At 38.7% G+C, this 22,590-nt stretch overlaps 1 protein-coding gene across 1 annotated transcript; it reads right to left on the bottom strand.

The window, feature by feature from the left end:
- Window positions 1-20,759: 20,759 nt before the first annotated feature.
- xcr1b.2 (chemokine (C motif) receptor 1b, duplicate 2) lies at window positions 20,760-21,812 on the bottom strand. The gene has a single exon (XM_062987276.1). It carries the CDS (start codon window positions 21,810-21,812, stop codon window positions 20,760-20,762), a length of 1,053 nt encoding a protein of 350 aa, XP_062843346.1.
- Window positions 21,813-22,590: the final 778 nt, after the last annotated feature.

The raw sequence follows: 22,590 nt of genomic DNA, 5'->3' as shown, positions 1-22,590 counted from the left end.
GTTTCATCCCGTTACTTGTTTTTTTTTCACCCCTAAGAAAACACGTACAATGTAAAGTTGCTGCTCTGATTGGGTATAGATGTAAACGAACGCTTGTAAGTCTGAGTCTGTTGGCATGTGATAAACTGGAGCTCCGCACATGGACTGTTTGTGCCTCGCTGCCAGTGATTCCGGCTGGCATCGCGCCCACCGCGACCATGTACAAACAGTTAAACGGTTTAAATCAATACATTATTATTATTATTATTATTATTATTATTATTATTATTATTATTATTATTTGTTACATAATGGTTTATTTAAACCTGCATTATAATTCAGCCGGAAATTTTTTCACTGTCATTTTTGTCAAATATCATCAGCTGATAAACATTAAATTCCAGATCACATCAGCAATAAATAAAAGTAAATAGAAGTTAATAAAAGGAGGAACTATGCAACACAACTGATTTAAACTGAATTACCGGGTTTAATGTAATTTGTGTTATTTTCTGTGGTGACTCTTGTAGATCAGTAATTTAAGTCCCTGGAGCTAAAACTATACAATTAAATAAATGTTTATGAATATATTCTGATGCGTTTTATTATTATTATTATTATTATTATTATTATTATTATTTCTTGTTGTTTGTTTGTTTGTTTTTAATGTTCTGGGGTGAGAATCTAACAGAGAATGGCAGGCGCGTCCTGACCGAAAAAACCCGCAGCAGTGTTAAAATGTTTATAAAAGAAAATACTTTCAAACTGCATGAATAAATATGACATTAAATGATATAATACATTATTACATTCATACTTTATTCCTCTCCTGTTTAAAATCTAAATTTAAATAAAAAAACAATAATTACCAAGACGTAATTAGGCACAAATCTAATCATTTCCCCGAACTTTCTGATAGTTAGATAAATTCTGATTCTAATTATTTTATATTTATAATTGTATAGGCTACTACTTTACTTTCCCTGTATTTAGTTTTTTGTTCTGACATTATTTTAATAAAAGCTTAATTTAGTTTCCCTGTAAATTAAAAAACACTGCGTTTATTGAAAACGCAATTCAAGGCGTGAAGAACATTAAGCAAATATTGTTTAAATAAAGCCTCAAATCAGTGCACACCTTCCTTAATATGCTAAATACAATTATAATTATAATTCCATTTGTTTTAATGATGCTTTAATTGTGCTTAGAAATTGAAACACACAAAGAAAAGCTGCGATTTACTAAAAGAAACTGAAAGCAAACGATGTCGGGAAATTCAGCACTAACAGTGATGATCCGTTTATTCTAGATCAGAGTTTCACCACCACTGGAACCACTGGAGTGTTTTTACTGACCACAGGCTGGACCTGCAGTCGGGAGGAACTATTCGACATTACTGAGCCGGTCACATATAGGGTACTTTATTTAATATATAATAATAAGAATTAAAAATAGAAGAAATGTTTTCTTTCGGCTGCTCCGGTATTTAGATGCGCATCGTTCTGGTTTGTATAACTAATTTGGCACAGGTTCACATCAGACACCCCATCAAACTCGTTTTTTTTATTTCAAATATTGAGTGAACACAATGCATTTAATTTCATAAAATGCTCCTAAACACGAGCTTAATGGTTTGTCTCTGGAAGCTGGAAAGAAAATCTTCCAGTTTTTTGAGAGACGCAAATTTACAAATTCTACTAACCGAACTCAAGAACTTCATATAAAGATCAACTTATACTTAAATTCTAGTCCACACAGACAGAGACATTAAAAATGTTTTAATGTTTTGACTGGATTTTAGCACGTTTTCAAAAGAAAAAGAAAAAAACAATATTTTAATAATGTGCAGATATCTGAGCCATAATGTTCTGTTTTATCAGCCATATCTAAATGTTTTTAACCTTTACCTCTGTGCTGTGCACTACATTGGAATGAGAATATAAGCTTGTACTCATAATGTAGATTACTATGTAGTTAATATAAAGTCTACTAGGGATTCTACCATACCACTGGGCATCATTCAAATGATCCTATAGGCCACCCAGTGAGGATGGAGGTCCCATTGAGTCTGGTTCCTCTCAAAGTTGCTTTGAGATAATGTCTATTGTAAAAAACTGCTTTACAAACAGATTTGACTTGACATGACATTACTAACAAGTTCCTTTTTCCTCACAGCTTATGTCTGTAATAGTTTATACATATTTTGCATAGGTTGTGCATTAATATGAGCATTAATATGAACTAATGCCTGCTAAGACAGCTTGCTAAAATCAAAAACAGTCCATCCTGAGGAATTCAAAGCTAGTGCATTAACATTTTCTATGTTTAAAACATTGTTTCATCTCATCCTGACTAAAATTTAAGCAGATTCAATAAAACAAGGGGAGAAACAATGCAGGTTTTTGCATGTAGGCTTTTTATAAATATAAACTCATTTGACATTTGTAAGTGTGGATCAGCCGTGAATCTGGTCAATGGGAGGGTCAAGAAAAGCCTTAGACTATACATGCTCTCGCTGCTGGTTGCTGCTGGTTCTGTAATTTGTTGTTTATTAAAACAACCATGCAAATTAAAAAATTTAATTAATTGACAGCAGACGTTGTGGGTTGAAGGCATCCTTTGGTATCCTTTGGCTTTGTCAAACCATAAAAGTTGATCAGACTATCATTTTATCTGTTGCTCAGTGGTCCAGTTTGTTTACTCATTATACCAAGCTTGCACCTATTCTGTATTGTAAGTGCTGTGTATTACCCAGTGACCGCTGAGGATGTTCTCACATTCTCACTGTTTTGGGGGGTGAATGATTATTTAGCTTGCAAATGCTTATTTAAATGTTAAAAAAGTATATATTTATATATATGTTCAGATTTCTGCTGTGCATATCAATAGACTTCAAGGCAGCTACAACATACTATGTTTATTCTCACTCATTTTCCAATTATTTCTCATACAGGGCTTGTTAATGAGCTGATCCTCACATCAGAGCTGAAAAACACAACAAAAAAAGTCTGGCGCATGACTGGACCCACGTCCCACATGACACTGTTGATTCATAAGAACACTACAGCACCATATGCCAGGAGCTGAGCACGCTACAGGCTTAATTCTCAAGTCTGTAAGCTATAAAGGAGTTTGCTATTTGAATGTGTGGAAGTCAGTGAACCTGTGAAGGTTCAGCAGGTAGTCTACGACACCACACCAGGCATGGTGCCAGGCATTTAAACACAGGATACGACCGGGCGCTAGCTGTGCCCTGCCTGCTCAGTAAGTGTACGCATTACAGCAGGTGTGTCTTTGGAGTCCTGACTGAAGAGTGAAGAAGCTTGAGGCCATTCGCATCACACTTCCCCTTTCGCTCCCTTACATCCTCATCAGCACAGAGCTGGGGTGACAGCTACACCCCTAACAGGAGGTAGATATTGTGTGCGTAGAGACAGACATTGTGAGTCTCTGGGGACTCGAGGGCTTGGCATATTGTTTTCCTAATTCATCAGTTGGGCATGGATTTTTTCCAGCTCTTACTCACTTGTTATTCTTTATTTATACTTCTTTTGCAATCGCTTCATCATTCAGTCTGTTGGAACCATTTGACTCCTTCAAATCAAAAGTGAGAATTGAACAATGGTACATATTCCACCCATTGCACAAACACCCTGGACACCGTTTGATAGCAGAACATAACACTTGCATTCTGTCAGCCACCGTAATTTAGAAGAGTCAATAAACCTACTGGCATGTTTTGGTACAAAGACAAAACATGCCATCCAACATAAAAGGTAACTGAAGGACAGCATTGAACTCCAATTCATGGAGCCCAAATCTGTGGATTAACACCACTTGTTGTAGAGCATCACACTCTCATCACACACAGTCCATCACTAAGTCGATACACTAAGGTGCAATTTAGAGCCGTCAGTCCATCCACTGTGACGTTCTTCCAAAGTGGGAGGACACTGGAGAATCCTGGCATGGGCAAAATATTCTACCCAAGGTGGGGATCGAACCTGGGTCCCTAGAAACTTGTGCATCACCAACACCATCTGCTGCACCATCCTACTGCCCATTCGCTCATTAGATGAGGTAACAAAACATATGGTCCTCTTCAGTGTGTGAGAGAAAACCCCATCGTGGGTATATATATATATATAATATACTATAGGACGGAATATACTGGTCATGGCCAATACTCGATTCTGAGGATCATGTTCCATATAAACATCTATTCTTGAGTACAAGAGGGTAAAACTCTCAACAGGTGGTCATTCAGTCCAGGGCAACACACACATTTAATTCTGGTTTTTAATTATCATTTTAATACAAATTATTGTTTTAAATATCTGTAATTACGTAATTAAGGTTTCGTTCTTGTTGTTTTTCAGCTGCACTGCTGTAACACATATTTTCCTCTGGGATCAATAAAGTGACCGACTGACCTAAGACTGCTGTGTCTGATACACTCATACCAGCACAACACACACTAACACACCACCATGTCAGTGTCACTGAAGAACAGGGTGAAAGCAGGTTAAAAAAAAGTATGCAGAAAAACAGATGGACTACAGTCAGTAATTGTAGAACTACAAAGTGCTTCTGTATGGTAAGTGGAGCTGATAAAATGGAGAGTGAGTGTTGAAACAAGGAGGTGGTTTTATTGTTATGGTTGATCAGTGTATATCTAAACAAAAATAAAAACAATACTAGACCATTTTAAGTGGTTGTTTTGTATCAAACTCAATGTCTAGCAACTGGACAAGATAATGAATAAGTTTGACCCAGTGTTGGTTGATACTGTATTAGATGCCATGCGGGTTAAACGCCCCTCTGTGTGAAACAGGACCAGAATCCCTCAGAGGCTTCAGCTAAAATAAATAGGCTGTTAATATCAATCAGCGTGATTAAAAGTGAAAAATGCTCTGCCCACATAACAGTGATTTACTGCTTTAAATCTGCTTTGGCAGCATCAGTGAAGGATGGCATGGGAAAAATGGGCATTGTCACATCATCAGCGCTTCCCAAAATTTCCACAGGCCACAGATGGCATGAGCCGGGAAAATCTCCCCATTAAACTCCTAATAATGATTTCTCCTGTGGAATGGGGGTAAACGTGGGAGCAAGGCGGGGGGGGGGGGGGGGGGGGGGGGGGGGATTTGGTCTTTTAATTAGATGGCTTTAAGGAGCTGAGGAAGTGTGGGAGCGGCGCGTGGTAGGAGGGAAGCGTGCAGGTGACAGCCATGAGATGACACCACACTCGCAGCCAGAGAATCATTTGCATGGCACAGCGAGGTCAGGCTGGCATCGGGCCTAAGAGCCGCTGAGAGACCTCTAGAGTCGGCTCCAGGGTTTGCATGCCATATGGGATCTGGAAGTTTTAGACCTGAAACACACAGAACGTGCAAACGAGATGTTTTAGAAGTGTGAACTTAAAATCGAGATTAAACCAACGTGGTCTTGCAAGTCTTAGCATGAGCCAATTTGTAAGATGTGTTTGAAATGTTACCAATGAGCGCCAGCTAAACAAAATCTTTTATGGACGTCAGGACCTGGTAGATCTTGGCATGACTTCAATTTTAATCTGTTATTCATATAAACATCTTCAAGGAATCTTATACAGCCATAATAGTGACAGTTTACACTGGTAGGGGAGATGAATAGAAAGTCTTGGGATTTTAACATAAATATTAAAATACAACTCATTTTCAATAAATCAAAAATGTAAATATGTATTTTATATTTCATTTCTATTTATTTATGCATTTTCTTCCCATTCTCTCCCAATTTAGCGTAGTCAATCTGTCTTCCGCTGCTGTGGACCCCTGATTGCATTCGAGGAGGATATATTTTCTTCTCACGCCTCCTCCAACCCCTGCGCAGTCCTAGTGCGCAGTCCTACCCCTTCACTTCTATATGCCAACCAGGGTCCTTGCACACCCACCCACTTTGTCCATTCATCCCACCCAGCAGACACGGTGGCCAGTTATTGTTTGCTGCAGGCACTGCCATTTATGCCCGCTAGTTGGTGCCCAGCTGAGTTTAGAACCGAGGAGTTCAGATTCTCGCCACTGGTTATATTTAATTTCTATAATAATTTATATTTAATATCTTGGGTTTATTCTGGGTTTTCTAAACACCTGTACAAACCTATTGGGTCAGAACTATATATACAACACACATAATATTTGGTTACACTCACACTAGCTGGTAATTTTGATCAATCAACAGATTTTCCTCTGGGATCAATAAAGTGACCGACTGACCATTCGCACCAAGCTGTTCTTTGCTTTCTCCATTCTGATTTTCAGAGAAATAAGACCATTTAAGTGGTTATGTTGTTATGTAACTCAATGTTCAGGAATTGGACAAAATAATTAATAATTTTATTTATCAACAAGCTTCTGGCAAATTTGTCCAAGACTATAACACTTTATCCACCATATTTAACAGTTGGTACAGTGTTGTTGGGTTTAAATGCCTCACCTGTTTTCTGGTCACTTTCATCAAATAACTAACCACTTCTTTTAATTTTCATGTTTTTAATTTTTCTGTAGAAGATTTTTCTTTCTGTATGTGATCAGGAACAAACATAATTCAAGAAGTCCTAGATCCTAAAACTTGTAAAGTTTTCAGTTTCCTGATTGCATGTGAATCTGTCCTGTTTCTGTCTAATTTTAAGAAATTGTTCTATATTTGTTGTTCTCTCTCATAATTTAGCTCATTTTTAATGAACTGTCTTATGCTGCTCTCTTTGTTTATATCTTAATTATTCTTGATGTTCTATTTTGATTTTGTACTATGATTTGTATGGTGTATGTACGTATTTGTTTTGATTATTTGTCTTATGTAAAGCGTCTTTGAGTATCTTGAAAAGCGCTATATAAATAAAATGTATTATTATTATTATTATTAAGATTTAAGGTCACATTTTGGGTGCAGGGGTTTTTCCTTGCATGGCAACCTCTAACATGGTAGTGTAAAGCTTGCTCAACTGTGGACTCACTCACTCACTTTCTTAACCACTTATCCAGTTAAGGTTGTGGTTAGGGTTATCCAGCTTTTCAATGGGTGCAAGACACACAGTAACACCTTGGACAGGGCACCAGTCAATCGCAGGGCAGACACACATACATACACACACACACACACCCATTCACCTATAGGGCAATTCAGTGTCTTCAATATACTTGACTGCATATCTTTGTACTGTGGGAGGAAACCCACGCAGACATAGTGAGAACATGCAAACTCCACACAGAAAGGACCCGGACCACCTCCCTGGGGATCAAACCCAGGACCTCCTTGCTGTGAGGCGACAGTGCTACTCACCGACCCCCCGTGCCGCCCCATGACATTTTAATGCCTCTTTAATACAAACAAATAAATTTCCTCTAAGCATAATACCGTAATATGACAATTTGGGATTTCTGTTTAAAGTATTGTGTCATGTACTTTGTACTGATGGACACTTGTGTGTACAGATCATTTTGATCATAATTTATAATAATTAGTGAATTAAGTTTTGTAAACATTCATTCAGAGAAAAAGATGAGTTTTGTCCTCAAGTGTGGAAGTAACATTTAGGAATTTTAATTACTTCAGGCGCACACACACACACACACACACACACACAGTTTTCACTCTGAAGGTCAGACTGGAGATGCACTTCAGCGTACTTGACCTGAACCCGCTGGCAGATGGGAGTGTGTGTTTATTCTAATAGTTGCAGATCTGCGCGTGGCTGCAGCAAATGCAACAAAGTCAAAGTCATTTAGTGTCTACAATGAAGGTACGAAATCTGAATTACCATCTGTGCTAATCCTGCGTCTATGTACAGCATGCTATCACAATTTGTTTACGTGGACCAGCTGGAACAGAAGATGTAAAATGTTGTATGTAGCATCTAATCTGCACCACAGTTGGAAATGTTTGTTTGTTTCTTTTTTTTTTTACCTGTTTCTTTCTTTTGTTTAATTAAATCAGCTTGACAGGATTTCTAGAGGAAAATTTTAATTAAATGTAATTAAAATGCAAAGTAAAAGCTTATATATTAATACCATTAATTAATCAATAACAGATCATATAAAATGTTACACACATAGACTGAATTAAATAAAAACTAGAATGAAAGCGTCATTAGAACACATTTGGCTCTTAAAGTTGCCAAGACATTGATTAAACTTTTTATAAGAAATACAGCGCTACCTTGAAACTCAACGTCAGCTGGTTCTGGGACTGGCGTCGAGTTTCAAGCTATTTTTTCCCATAAAGATGTTTGGGAAACCTGTTAACGCGTTCCATGGTCCCATGGAACTGCATATATTTTAGGCTCATGTAAAATAATGAGGTTGTTTTTGACACTTATACACAAAATAACACAAATCTAATATAAACACTGAAATAAAAAGCTGATTCTTACAATTTCTCAGAAGCTCGAGCTGTAACACAAGTTTAGAAGTGAAACAGGGAGAAAAATCCAGATGAACACAGATACATGCGGATGCTTTCAGACTGGATCTGACGCTTATTCCACATAAATGTTGTTTTACCGCTCAAGCTGAGCGCAGAACAAAGTGACTGTTCATTGTTAATTTGAAATTACATAAATTTCATACATTGTTAAAAATTTCTCGACGAAGGGCGTTGAGTTTCAAAGATTTTGAGTTTAGGGGACGTTGAGTTACAAGGTACTACTGTACAATGAATTAAAGCTAGTCGGTTTTGTCTGGATACTCATGATATACAGTTTTTTTCAACCATCATCATGGTAATTGTTTTAAGTAAAACTGAGCTTGTTCCTAACCCTAATGATCTTCCTTTCTCAAAGAAGTGAAGTCTTGGGTTATGTGGGCCTTGGTAATTGTACACTCCACTTATAACTGGCTAACAAATAACTGTTAGCTACATTAGCATTGAGTAGTTAAAGCGTAAACCCAACACACAGGACTCAGGTATTTCATTTCAAACTTCAAACGTTCTGCTCTCCATCAGCAAAGCATTTCTCATTATAAACAGCTATTAATATTCCAGACAGCATCTCTCCTGTCCTGTCCCACTCCGTCCCTTCATCGTTCAATCCCATGATGCTCCTCTCTTCTTCCCGTCCTCTGGGAACGGGCGAGGGGAGAAAGCTGTCTTCACGCGGAGGAGAGAAAACTTGGTCAGGATCCAAAAAAGCGTCAGGCGGGACACGCATGGCCTGCTGGAGGCAGCGACTCAGGCGCTAATGGGCCCCACAGTCGCCAGCGCCACCTGGGGATCCGTGAGAGGGGGAGGGAACGACGGAATGAGGAAACGGCACAACAAACTAAAAATGCTTTCACTCGTACTCAGGTTGAGGAAGGTAAAGCTGTGACGTGAATGAAAGGCAGAATTAAACGGAGCTTGTTTAGATGATTGGACTTCATGCAGCGTCTCTATTTACAGGATCTCACACGAGTACACAAACAAATCTACAAACCGTCCTGAATTTTTGCCTTACTGATCATCCGCCTCACTGCGTATGGCATTATTAGTGAATATTGAGGCTTCTTTTACAACACTTTATAGCTTGTCTGTGTACATTTGTTCCTATTAAATAAAAAAGTAAAACATATATGAGGTCAGGCACTGATGCTGGACCAGACAGCTTGGCAAAGACATTCAAAAGGATGTTGTACTCTCTACCAAGGGTGCCAATAATTCTGGAGCTGACTTTATCTTAAAGGCTTAATTGTAAAATAACTCAACCTTATGTAACACCTTAGGGATGCATTGGGATGATGACGTAGAGGCAGTTTTGTTCACCCAAACATATACCAACCTCACCAACGCTCATGTGGAAATGAAAAGCAGCACAGATTGAAGTGTGGGGGTTCACATACTTTTAGTTCTGTGTTGTCTCCAGCTTGCATTGTGAGACCAGTCAGAAATAAATGAGATGGATGATATAAATACACACACCTGAATGAGGACTAATTAAATACCAATGATAAAAATAATGATACAAAAGCTTAATCTAAAATTTAACACATTTTATGAATGTGACACGTTTTGATTTTAGAATATACAGTATATGTCAAAAGTATGTGGACCATAAGCTTATTCATGGTCATTTTATTAAAAAAAATGCTTTTACATCAGACATTCCAAAATCTTTGGCATTATTTACAAGACTTTATAGCTTGTCTGTGTACATTTGTGCCTATTTAATAGCTAAATAAAAACATACATGAGGTCAGGCACTGATGTTTGACCAGACAGCTTGGCAGACTCTTTACCAAGGGTACCAATAATTCTGGAGCTGACTTTAACTTAAAGGCTTAATTGTAAAAGAACTCAACCTCATGTAACACCTTAGGGATGATTACATAGAGCCAGCCCTGGTCATACCAGCACAGAGTGAAGGTCTCATATTATTTCTCATGATATACTGTATGTGTAGGGGTTCACATACTTTTAGTTCTGTGTTGTCTCTAGCTTGCATTGTGAAACCAGTCAGAAATAAATGAGATAAATGATATAAATACACACACCTGAATGATTCATTTTCAGTTCTAGCAGTCGGGATTGAAGAACCCAGAGGTGTGAATATTTCATCAGGCGTGGAAGCGCTTGTGTTTATTTAAAGAGGATAATGATATATTTATTAGAGCAAAGAAAAAACATGGAGTTTTATTAAAAGCTTGTCGAGAAGAAGGAATCCCGACCGAGGGTTATAGAGCTAGCGAGAGAGCTAGCGAGAGAGAGAGAGAGCTATAGCGAGAGAGAGAGCGAGTGGTAAACAGCGAGGGCAGGTGTCGACGATGCAAATGAAACGGATGACAGATGGCGAGCTTCTCTGTCGCTCACTGTGTGGATAATGGATGAAGGTAATCAAATTCCTCTGCGCCGTCGTGACTTTCTGCACAACTTTGTCATCAGTGGTGCCATAAAACACCACACAACTCCACAAACACACACACACACACACACACACACACACACAATTCATTTATCTATCTATTTCTAACTGCATTCCAAATATGTGTCGGTTTTTTTTAGTAGTAAAAATCTGAAGCTCTTACAGGCTGCACATTTCCTCTGCTGTGTCTCCCGGCACGGATGAACGATTTTTGCAGACCATGCAGTTTGCGTGACAACGCGTTGATCACTGAGGAGAAAAATAAACTGCTTCTTCTTAGCATGGAGTGATGGAACATATTTCATCAGTCGTAGTGACGGACAAACAAATATCAATGCAGCAAAATCAGGGTCACACTGGATTCCCAACCTTTGTTGCACCATTGATCGGTTTCATATAAGATATAATTTCACGGACCGGCGGGAGGATTTAAAATTAAATGATATGACGAGCATAATAAAAAACACAAAGTGCATAACGATACTACTTACCAATTATGGAAAATCTGTTTTTGTCATCACTACAAACAACACATTTGTATCACTTAATTTGTGTATTCTTAAATATTCTTTATTTTAATAAATTATAAAGGAAATTTGGCCTTAATCTCACCTCATGTTTATACCACAGTGAACAGGAACCATTGCGTAACTGCTTAGCTGGTATCAAGTGACTGAAATCGGTCCATGTCGAAGGCATCAGGAGGAACAGACGGATTTTATTAAAAGAGAATCCTTTTTTTCAAAATAAAACATCTTTAAGAGTGTGATTGTCAATAAAATAGAAAAAAATGTATTCTGTGGCCCAGTATTAAATGACCCACAGAGTGGTACTGGTCCATGGCCCTATAAAGGACCAAAACCAATAGAACCACATTTGTGCCCCTAAAGAAGATTTTAGTTTTTGGAACTATTTTTGGTTCTACAAGAAGCTCTTGGCTCTCTCAGCATCTGTTCTCTTAACAAGATCACATCTGGCTTTGAGACTTCACACAGTAATACTAAACCCCCCCAAAAAATGGCATATTCTTGGATTCTTGGGCTCTCCTGCATGCATGGTATGTTGAAGCTTCTACACTGATTTCTAATGATGTTCAAGTCTGAAAAACTACTTGTTTTTTGTGTTTCTTGGAGTAAATAGGACTTACATAGGCCTACAGATTTCATTTGAACTATTAACAAAATACAGTGGTACGTTGAAACTCAACATCAGCTGGTTCTGGGAGTAGCACTGAGTTTAAAAGGAGTTGAGTTTCAAGGTATTTTTTCCCATGAACCTGTTAATGCGTCCATGGTCCTGAGGAACAGTATATATTTTAGGTTAATGTAAAATAATGTTGTCTTTTTGACACTTATACACTGAAAATAACACAAATATAATATTAAAAACACTGAAATACAATTAAAAACAATAAAAATACAATAACACATTTACTTCTTTCTTGTATTTATTCCTTTGTCGTTCTTTTAATTCATTAAGTCACATTAAGTTTTTTTTTTACATTTTTGTTTCATTTTCATGTTTTACCACAGATTTATCCTGGTCAGGGTTGCTGTAGGTCTTGTTTCCCAGGGATTAGTGGGCGCAATGCTGTAATACACCTCTAAGCAAGGCGCTTTTTGATCGCAGGGCCTTGGCCATCAGACCACTCATGTCATCACCAATCATAACTGTTCATGTAGACGCCCAACTTCTAACCCTGGATCCCAGTGGTAGTGGGCTAGTGTGGCCGAGTGCTCGGTTGAGACAATTATGACCATGTTTCTGTAAAAAAAAAAATTGTGGCCCAATACTAGACAGTAATACCTCGTCTCCTTTGTGCCTCAAAAACTTGCAAAAAAGGGGCCGATTTAAGCACCCGAGGGATGATAGAAACATCTTAAAATCACTGCCGCAATGTCCTTGGGAAGGCGAATGAATTTTCAGCGGAATAATTAACTTAATTAACAAATCTGCATGCATATTCATCAGGGCCATCCACGCCTGATGAAGGCGGCGGTGTAATAGCCTCCTCATTTACATTCTCTCCTCCATTGTCATCTCTGTGCTGAAAGTAGGCCTTCATGTATGCGCATATATCACACAGTGCCGTTATGCCAGGCTGGGGAATTGATCGCCCTTTCTTCCTCAGCTCACGATCAGTATAAGATGCTCCGGTGTGCCCTTCCATGGGGGGGCAGGGTGACTGACTGTGCCCCTTCTGCCCACCCCCCACCTCTTGAGTGGGCATTTCCTGGCATGGTTCCCACGTCATAAACTCTCCCGGGCTGTGGGTGTCTCTGCAGGGCAATCTTAAAATGCAGTAAGGTGTGACGGCGCCGACTGGCAGCTTGGCAGCCGTGCCCGAGGATACCGATGCTCCGTCATCCGTGCCCGGACACCCACCCAGCACCGCTATCATAATTTCTGTACATTAAAGTGCGCATGTGTGTGTTCCTGCATACGTGAATTAGTTCTTGTGTAAATGGGATTGCTTTTTTAATGGGAACGCTTCCTTAAATGTGCTTCCTCATACAGCATGCCGACTATAAGATGCAGCAGTGTTATTACAGGCTCTACAGTGGGCACCAAATATGACTTTTTGTATTGTTATTATTATTTATTATAAATCTTAACCCTCAAAGCTGTGCAACATCTACTTGAAGACTACAGAATGTTAAGGAAAGCTGTCATGGACTTTCCTTCATTATGACCTGACCTAAACTCCACCAAGGATTTATGGGGGCATCACAAGATGCTCTTTGGAATATTGTGAAATCATGCTTGGATAGGATGGACTATCAGATTTTGCAAAAAACTGTGGAGTTTATCCAAAGTGACTTACAGTACTACCTAAGCAATTTAGGGCTAAGGACCTTGTTCAAGGGCCCAACAGAGACAACCTGGCAGTGGTGGGGCTTGAACCAGTGACCTTTTGATTACTAGTCCAGTCCAGTACTAGTTCCAGGCCTTGCTCAAGGGTCCAGTAGCATAATTCTGGCAGTGGTGGGGTTTAAACTGATTACAGTAAACTGATTACTGGTCCAGTATCCTAACCACTAGGCTACAGCTGCCCTGGACCCTGGAACATGTCTGGAATTTTTGTCAAATTAATATCATTAATTTTTCTATCTAATCTCATTTAGTCAAAGGAGTATTTTTAAGGTGAGGCAGAGGCAGGTGATGTCAGATCTGTAGGTCTGGCTCACAGTCAACATTCAGATTCATCCTGAAGGTGTTCAGTGGGACTAAGGTCAGGGTTCTGTACAGGTCTCCATCATTCCTTTACATCAAATTTACCAAACCTTTACTTTATGGAACTCACTTTGTGCACAAGTCATTTATTAATCAATTTTATAAATCTGTATATTGTGATGGGTGTGGCCAAAACAGCTAGATTGTAAACAGCTAAAGATGTGTATATTCATACACATATGTATGTATGTCAATGTACTGTATATATAGATATGGCTATATTGGCCCAATTCAATTCAATTTGCAATACCTGTCACTTTATCACTTTACTATTTAATCTATATTTAATCTGTACCATATACTGTACACTTGAAACTGCACCTTCCTGCGCTTTTAATTCCATTCGTTTATTTGCACTCAATCCATCCTCATCATTAATAACTATCTAATATCTATCTATCTAAAGTCGAAATTGGAGGGGTGTTCACATACTTTGTTATACAGCAAAGATGATTTTACACAATACAAGAGCAATTCAGTGTAAGCACAAAGGAATGATTGGCAGATTGACAGAAGAACATATATACAGACAGACGGAGTGACAGAAAGCCATCCTGCAGTCATAATGAAGACGGGATTAAGAGTGAAATGGTTTGAAGAGCAGATGTGTATCTGACTCAATTAAATCTACACCTGGCATTTTCAATTCCTTTAATAAACTCCAGCGTTCGACTTCGCATCTAACAGCACCCGATCATAATTCTGCCATGCTTCAGATGCTAATTAAATGAAATAAATAACAACAACTTCTCACAGTCGCTCCCGAGATCACTTATTCTTCTTCCCCCGACATCATGAATACGTTGTTAAGAAACGCAAACAGGTCCCTGGAGGTCAGGAGCTTCTCTGGTGACTGGGGGCATTTCTGTATGGCTGCCAACTCTTCTGTTAAAATAAATTCTTAGGTTGTAGGATGTGAGAATAAGCACTAATTATTTCACTATCTAACACTGAAAGAATAACAGAACAGATGTTACGTTTATTATACAATTCACAACTTTTATACCAGCCGTGTTATAAAATGCCACCAGATTTACAAGGGGATAAAAAAGTGTCGCGACTGAATGAAAACGAAGCAACGTAAAACTTTTAATGACTGCAGGCGAATATAAAACAACCACATTATTATTTATGTAGGAAGATAGATATTATTATTGCTTTCTAATTAAAAAAAATACAAAAATAACAATAATAAAGTTTGTAATATACAAGAAGAAGAATAAAAAAATCACAAGAATAGTTGGATGTATTTCATGGAAGCTTTGAGATCATTATTTGTGTAGCTGTTTCCTTTTATAGTGGCCCTTTAACTTTCTAATTCCTTGTTGTTTATGATCGACATTTCTGCACCCATATAAAGAAGGCTAATTTGATTACCCCCAATAAAAAGTACATGAAACATTTCTCTTTTCCCCCAAAGTTGTAAAGAAAACCCAAAAATGTCACCTTATTCTGAGAGAAAACAAGATCCAAGATCCACTATAAAGACAAAGCTGCCATTATTTACAATATCCTGGAACTTGGGTGACTGCAGCCAAGCAAGCTTTACAACATCATGAGGCTGCCTGCCTACAAGAAGCCCTGAAGTCTGAAATGACTGCTTCTTTACACCAGCCTCCGGTGGATGAAGTATCACCACACTAGTTGTCACAGCTAATGCAGAATAAAACAGACCAAACATGTTCAGTTAGCCTGATAGAATATAAATGGTCTCCAGATCGTCCACCTTGTAGAGTAATTAAGATTCATATTACAGAGCAACCTGGCATGATGCCTCCTATTAAAATGACATGAAATCCACCAGGTGCTTCATCATTTATTTTCCATCAGAAGGTCATAGTTTCATATTGCCCTGACTGATTTTAATACACCAATAAAATGTTACAGGCTGTAATCAGTGAAGTGGAAGAGCTAAGGAGTGGTTCGGTCCAGCTGTGTAATAGGGATCAGTGGGTGGCGTGAAGGCCGAGTTGCGTTTACTCCCACTAAGGTTTTTTCCCACTAGAAGGTGGACGATCTGTTCCAAGTAGTACCAAGATGTAAATGAATATGTTAATGTGCAATTATGTTGCTCTGTGTTGGGTCCAGTTTTTATCCAGGATGTATTACTGTTTTGCACGCAGAGTTTCAGGTGGATGACCAAGATAAAATAGATAGCAAACATGAATTACTGTACTGAAAAGCTAGACAATACATGCATAACAGTGAATTTAGGTGTCATTAATCTGAGGCTGTAAACGAGCGTGCACCAAATAATTCACATGAATAAAAGCTTTGGCTAATTGAACACGTGATGACTGATGAGTACCTGCATAATACAAGAAAATTGAAAGTGAATAAAGACAGAAGTAACCCAGAAGAACGGAGGACAGCGAGTTTGAAGGCCAGAGAAGGCTGATGAGATGCAGTCGAGTAGAAAACAACAGCTGGCTCGCTCCCGGCTACAAACCTGAGGAACACGTTTACCGGGGAGCTACGGAGACGGAGAAGGAGGATGTCTTTCAACCAAGTCGGAAACAGATGTGCTGTGTCGGTTTACTGCCTCTCCACCCTCCTACGCTGATTTTATTCTGTATATAGGTATGATCAGGTTCTAGATGAGGACTAACAAAAGCAGTGCAAAATCTGCTGAACAGAGGTGCTGACCCTGATCATAACATTTTGGAGAACATTGCTACAGTACTGCCCTTAACAAAGGCACTCACTGTTTTGTACAGGTCACTCTACATATAGAGCAAGGTCAAAGCAATGGCACAGCTCACAGTTGGATTCCAATTCATCCCAATGGTGTTGACACCATAAATGCAAGCTTTTCAGCTATTATTACTATCATGAGTCAGTATTAACAGCATTATGTTTATAAATTAAGCTTCTAAAACAGAGGGACCTTCCCCAAAATGTTGATACATTATCCACCACACTTGACATCTGGTGATATGGCTGTTTGAATTTGCCAAACCCTGATGTGTGGTCATATCAATGATGATGGAGTCCAACAGCGGTGCGTTTTCTACCACATTATCTGATGCTTGGCAGAGCACATTGTGATCTTAGGCTTGTGTGCAGCTGTATAGCCATGCTAACCAAATTTATAAAGCTCCAGACAAACCTAATACTAAGTGTTACAGCCAAAGACAGACAGCTTTAACCACAGTGGTTTCCTTTTTACATTTGTGCGTCTTGAAGGCTGAGCTATTTTTGCTGCTAGGCATTTTCACTTTTACAAAAAAAAGCACTTGCATGGCAGCTCTGCAAAGTACGAGTTAGCTATACACACAGTGCGATCCATTATAACACCAGTGTTTAAGATTACTGCATCTACCTGCAGCCAATGGGTGCTAGGACTGCCTGAAGAAAACCATGTGGATATGTGAAGAACATGCTAAACCTATTACAAACAATGAAGATGAATCAAATATAGGTCTTCAGGAACACTTTACCAGCTGTGCCATTATGCCACCCAATTCCCTGCATTAAAACGAGTAATTAAATTTGATAACCTGGTTTATTAAACAACAAAGCAAAGCAAACTTTTTTGACAAGGTTGTGATGCATGTTGGTTAACTTTGCTCCTCAGATATATAAAACTACACTTTACAAAATGCTTAAAGTTGCCTTTATATATTGTTTTATTAGGGTTTTAACATTATGTTTTACGCAGTTTGGTTTCCTTCATGACAGAAACGGTAGTTACTCATTACACATTATCTTCAATTCACCTCACTTGCAAGTCTTTGGACTGTGGGAGGAAACCGGAGCTCCCGGAGGAAAGCCACACAGAGATGGGGAGAACATGCAAACTTCACACAGAAGGGACCTGGACCAGCACACCGGGGATCGAAACCAGGACCTTCTTGCTGTGAGGTGACAGTGCTACCCTCTGAGCCACCGTGCCGCCCTGGCTTTATATACTTGTTATAAAAAATGTAACATATACACAATATGAAGGGAGTTCAGAACGGTAATACTTCTAACACCACTGTGAATTCAATATACAGTTTATTTGAAACTTGACTTTTCTCAAAATATTTAAAGACAACACGTGAATGGATTTGTGTTTTTAGATCAGTAAGGTTTATTATTTTTTATAATTGAGCATTTTGACAATGAAAATGATGCACATGAAGCTAGCTCAACATAGCCACCCTGTTTTCTACACTTTGTGATCACGTGACAGAAATCTGGTCAAGTAAAGTCAATACAACATGGGACACAGAATTGACCATAAATACATATAGATCCATTTAGTTTCAGACCCCTGCTGCCATCTACTGTACTACAGGAATACTACAGCCATTCTAATGGTTTTCCAGTTTTCCAGACTTTTCCTTTGAGACTCTCTGGGTTGCTTTTGCTTCTAGACATTGAAGTTCATAAATACTGTGGCATTTATACCTGCTGTCTTCAAAAGCAAACACTTTTGTACAAAATATAGTATATTTAATTCATGCACTATGAATGGTTTGGTTATACACTATCTAGCACGGATGACACAGTTTGGGAAGCATGAGTACAACAAAAATAAATAAAAATCACCAGATAATGTCTGGTAAATGTAAAGTGTTTTGTAATGAAAACAATGTAGTTATAATAAATTTAATCCTTTGTTTGTTTATTAGGATTTTAATGTCATGTTTTACACTTTGGTTACATTCATGGCAGGAACAATAGTCACTCATTACACAAGATTCATCAGTTCACAAGGTTAAATCGAACACAGTCTTAGACAATTTTGTATCTCCAATTCACCTCACCACACTTGCATGTCTTTGGACTGTAGGAGGAAACCGGAGCACCCGGAGGAAACTCACGTGGACAACATGCAAACTCCACACAGAAAGGACCCGAACTGCCCCACCTGGAGATCGAACCAAGGACCTTCTTGCTGTGAGGCGACAGTGCTACCCACTTAGCCACCGTGCCCCCCCGTAAGCCTTTGTAAGATTCGAGTTCAATTTTTATCTTGTCAGACCAAGAAACTTCACCCCATAGGTTGCCAGAGTCATTAACAAGCCTTTATTTGGCTTCAAGCTTCTTCAGTTTACATTTACATTTTCGGCATTTAGCAGACGCTTTTATCCAAAGCAACTTACAGTGCTGTAAGCAATTAAGCAATTGAGGGTTAAGGGCCTTGCTCAAGGGCCCAACAGTGGCAACCTGGCAGTGTGAGGCTTGAACCGGTGACCTTTCGATTACTAGTCCAGTACCTTAACCGCTAGGCTACAACTGCCCTTCAGTTATAAAACTAAGCTCACTGTGGTCTTGGGAATAAGGTATATATGGTTCTCAGATATATGGTTCTATATTCTTGTCATGATTCTATGCCTTGCTACAGTCTGATGGTGGTTCATTAAGGGTTTTTCCACCACAATTTTCAAACCATGTCTAATCCATCCCTATCATGACAGGCTGCCTGCAATCATTATATAATTCGAGCAAATAAGACACACCTAATAGTAAGGAAGGTGTGAGTAGCAAAGAATGGTAAAACTTATGGTCAACACGGGATTCGGACCCACAGGGCAGACAAAAATGAACTTGAGTGAATGCTTGTGGTAGTTTGTGTTTACATTAATCGCTATATGCGTCACCCACTGAACTCTAACTATTGTTAATGACAGATTTGACTTTCCTGCCTAAAATCTTGTACAAACACACTCGTTCCAGGCAGAAAAATCCGACCACGCTGACCGCAAATTCGCCTCGGTGCTTAATGCACAAACCTAATAGGAAACTCTCTAAATCCAAGTGAACGTGAACGAACCCCAAATCCCGTCGCCAACACTGCTCACGTTCGAAATGAGTGTTCAGATTCGTTTCAGTTTTATACAAAAAGCTTCTTAAAGGTTTCTGTTTCGTTTTTTTGATATTTCAAAAATTCCCGACATCATGCCGACACAGTCAAAGAGACTCAAAGCTAATAAACTCATGTAAACTAATATAGTGCTGAATGCAGGGGTTTTGAATGGTCGTTGATGTGGGCGGTGTTCCATGGGAAATGTAGTTAAATGTAGCTTTGACCTTTAAAATTTCTTCTGAGAGGAATTGGAACAGAATTAATCCCCATTACCCACTTAGATTAGTGGGTAAAAACGGCAATTACAACTGTATTCAAAAGCAAATCCACACAATTTAAGATGTACGAAAAGTCAAGGGGTCTGAATACCTAATACACAGTATATTCTGAATGACCTGTATATGTATATTTAAGTTTAATCTGTATATGCAGAAGCCTGGTAGATATGTGTGTAGATGTGGATGTGTCCTTTTACCCATTACTCATATGGAATAAAGGAAGTTCAATAGGTTTTTATTTTTTATTTTAGCTATATACAAGTACATACTGAAACTAAGGTAGAACCAATGTTCATTTCAGTACTTTCATATTTGATGTTTTTTTTTTTTTAACTTGGGATTTGTGAACCACTCATGGTATTATCTATTAGACACCAAGCTTTACATTTAGAAATATAAATTAAATGCATTTCTTCACTATATTCCCTATTTGTATTTTAATTTCAGTATCACAGGGGTGCGTTTTTTAAGCACTGAAAGCATTTACATGATAACTGCAAATAACATACATAAAAGCTAAAGGTACTGTACAAAAAATCCCCCCCCATGCAATAATTCAAATAAAATTCACTGTTTGAGTCACAAGTTGTATCAAGTTTTAAGAATCTCTCAGTGTTTTAAGCTCGGTATCATTCTGTTGATATGCTATGCTGGCACGACGTTGGTAAAAACTGGGGTGGCTGGGTTCAGAAGGTTCCTCCTGTTGGCTAGAGCTCCTGAGTCTTGGAGAGCAGAACAGAAAACTGGAGAGAATTCTTCGGAACCTTTCTCGAAGCAGAAACAGCAGTGGATTGACACAGCAGTGCGAATAGGCAAGTATACGGCAGACAAGGAATGCCCGATTGTGCTGTCTTTCCACATCACAATTCTTCTGATCAAGCTGACCCATTATGATCATAAGGATGTGATAGGGCCCCCAGCATATGACGAAAGCAACAACGATAGCCAAAATAACAAGTACGGACCAGTACTTCCGCCGTCCTGAGGTTGACATGAGTGTGTGCAGGATCATGCTGTAGCACAGGATGATTATTATTACCGGGATAACAAAGAGCAATGAGAGCTGCGTGTAGTATCCGGGTTTGTCGTCTTGACTGGGCATGGTGTTGCAGGTTGTAAAGTTACCCTGAAATAGAACCCTGGAGGCCAAGGCGTCTTTCATACAGCCTCCAATACTGATAATCCATGTCCCAACGATGGCTGCTCTGGCACAGTTTTGCCTCCGTCTTCGGGTGAGCCATTGGCTGCGCACCACTATGACAAAAAAACGATCAACCGTCATGGCTGTCAGGAGAATAAGACTTCCATAAATTCCTACAAAATATGCCCCGGTTAGGATCTGACATGCAAACTCGCCAAAAATCCATTGGTGTAGATAATCCACAGCCCAGAATGGGAGGGTCAGTGTAAACAGCACATCAAATCCAGCCAAGCAGAGTAGAAACAGCATGGTTACTCGCCTGATATTCTCAAACCGGATGAGACCAAAGAGCAGAGTGGCATTTCCCAAAAAGCTGAGGCAAAAGATGATGATAAGACTTGCTCCTGTGGTTGTGCTGAAGTCCTCCACATGACACTGCCTGATTAGGTCTTCTCCAGTATAATAATAATAATAATAGTATGTCACATTCTCAGTATTATTGACCTCCATTCTCTTAGCTGTAAAGGTCTTACATCTACACGGACGGCTCTTATAATAAATTCTGAAAGTCTTCCAGATAATTTTCCTTTTTGAGAAGAACTTCCTTTTTTTCTTTTGCTTTGCTTGACTGGTTTAAAGTAAGTAGGGTTTTCACTGACTTAAAAAGAAACAAGTTGCAAAACTTGCAGAAGTGTGAACTCTGAAGTGTGATCATGTTCTCCACCTACTTGTGTAGATGTTAACCTCAGGTCCTGCCAGAATTGCAAGATGAAAATATTCTCTCTCTCTCTTTTAATTAATAACTAGTCACTGCAACACTTTTTCTGCAAAAAAACAAATGCAGAAAAAGACTTTATACAATTAGACATTTTTCTTGCATCATTTTGGAGTAATTTAACTCACTTTAATTAGCAGAAGTGCTTTAAATCTTTTTGGGCTGTGCTAAGATTGCAGGCACGCACTGTTAGTTTCAGGTCTTGCATCTCAAAGTTTGACCACAACCTAAATTCTGTTTGTTTTTTTAACCGTTTAGATTTTGTATTATTGTTTTGTTGCTTCAGTTGTACCTCAACTTCACCTGAAAAAACAACAATATAAGAATATTGTTTTCATTAATTTTTGAAAAACCTTTAAGCCTCTATGGTTTCTCTTGGGTATTATGAGTGATTACATGCAGATTCATGAGTCAATAAAGCAGTTTTATCCATTTAGAATCAAATGTACAACATAATAAAGTGTTTAGAGGGTCTGAATACTTTCTGAATCTGTTGTATTTTTATCATTCAGT

This window comes from Trichomycterus rosablanca, chromosome 25 (genome assembly GCF_030014385.1).
Source record: "Trichomycterus rosablanca isolate fTriRos1 chromosome 25, fTriRos1.hap1, whole genome shotgun sequence".
Lineage (NCBI taxonomy): Eukaryota > Metazoa > Chordata > Actinopteri > Siluriformes > Trichomycteridae > Trichomycterus > Trichomycterus rosablanca.
The sequence above is the reverse complement of the archived record's forward strand: the minus strand, read 5'-3'. Positions and strand labels throughout refer to the sequence as shown.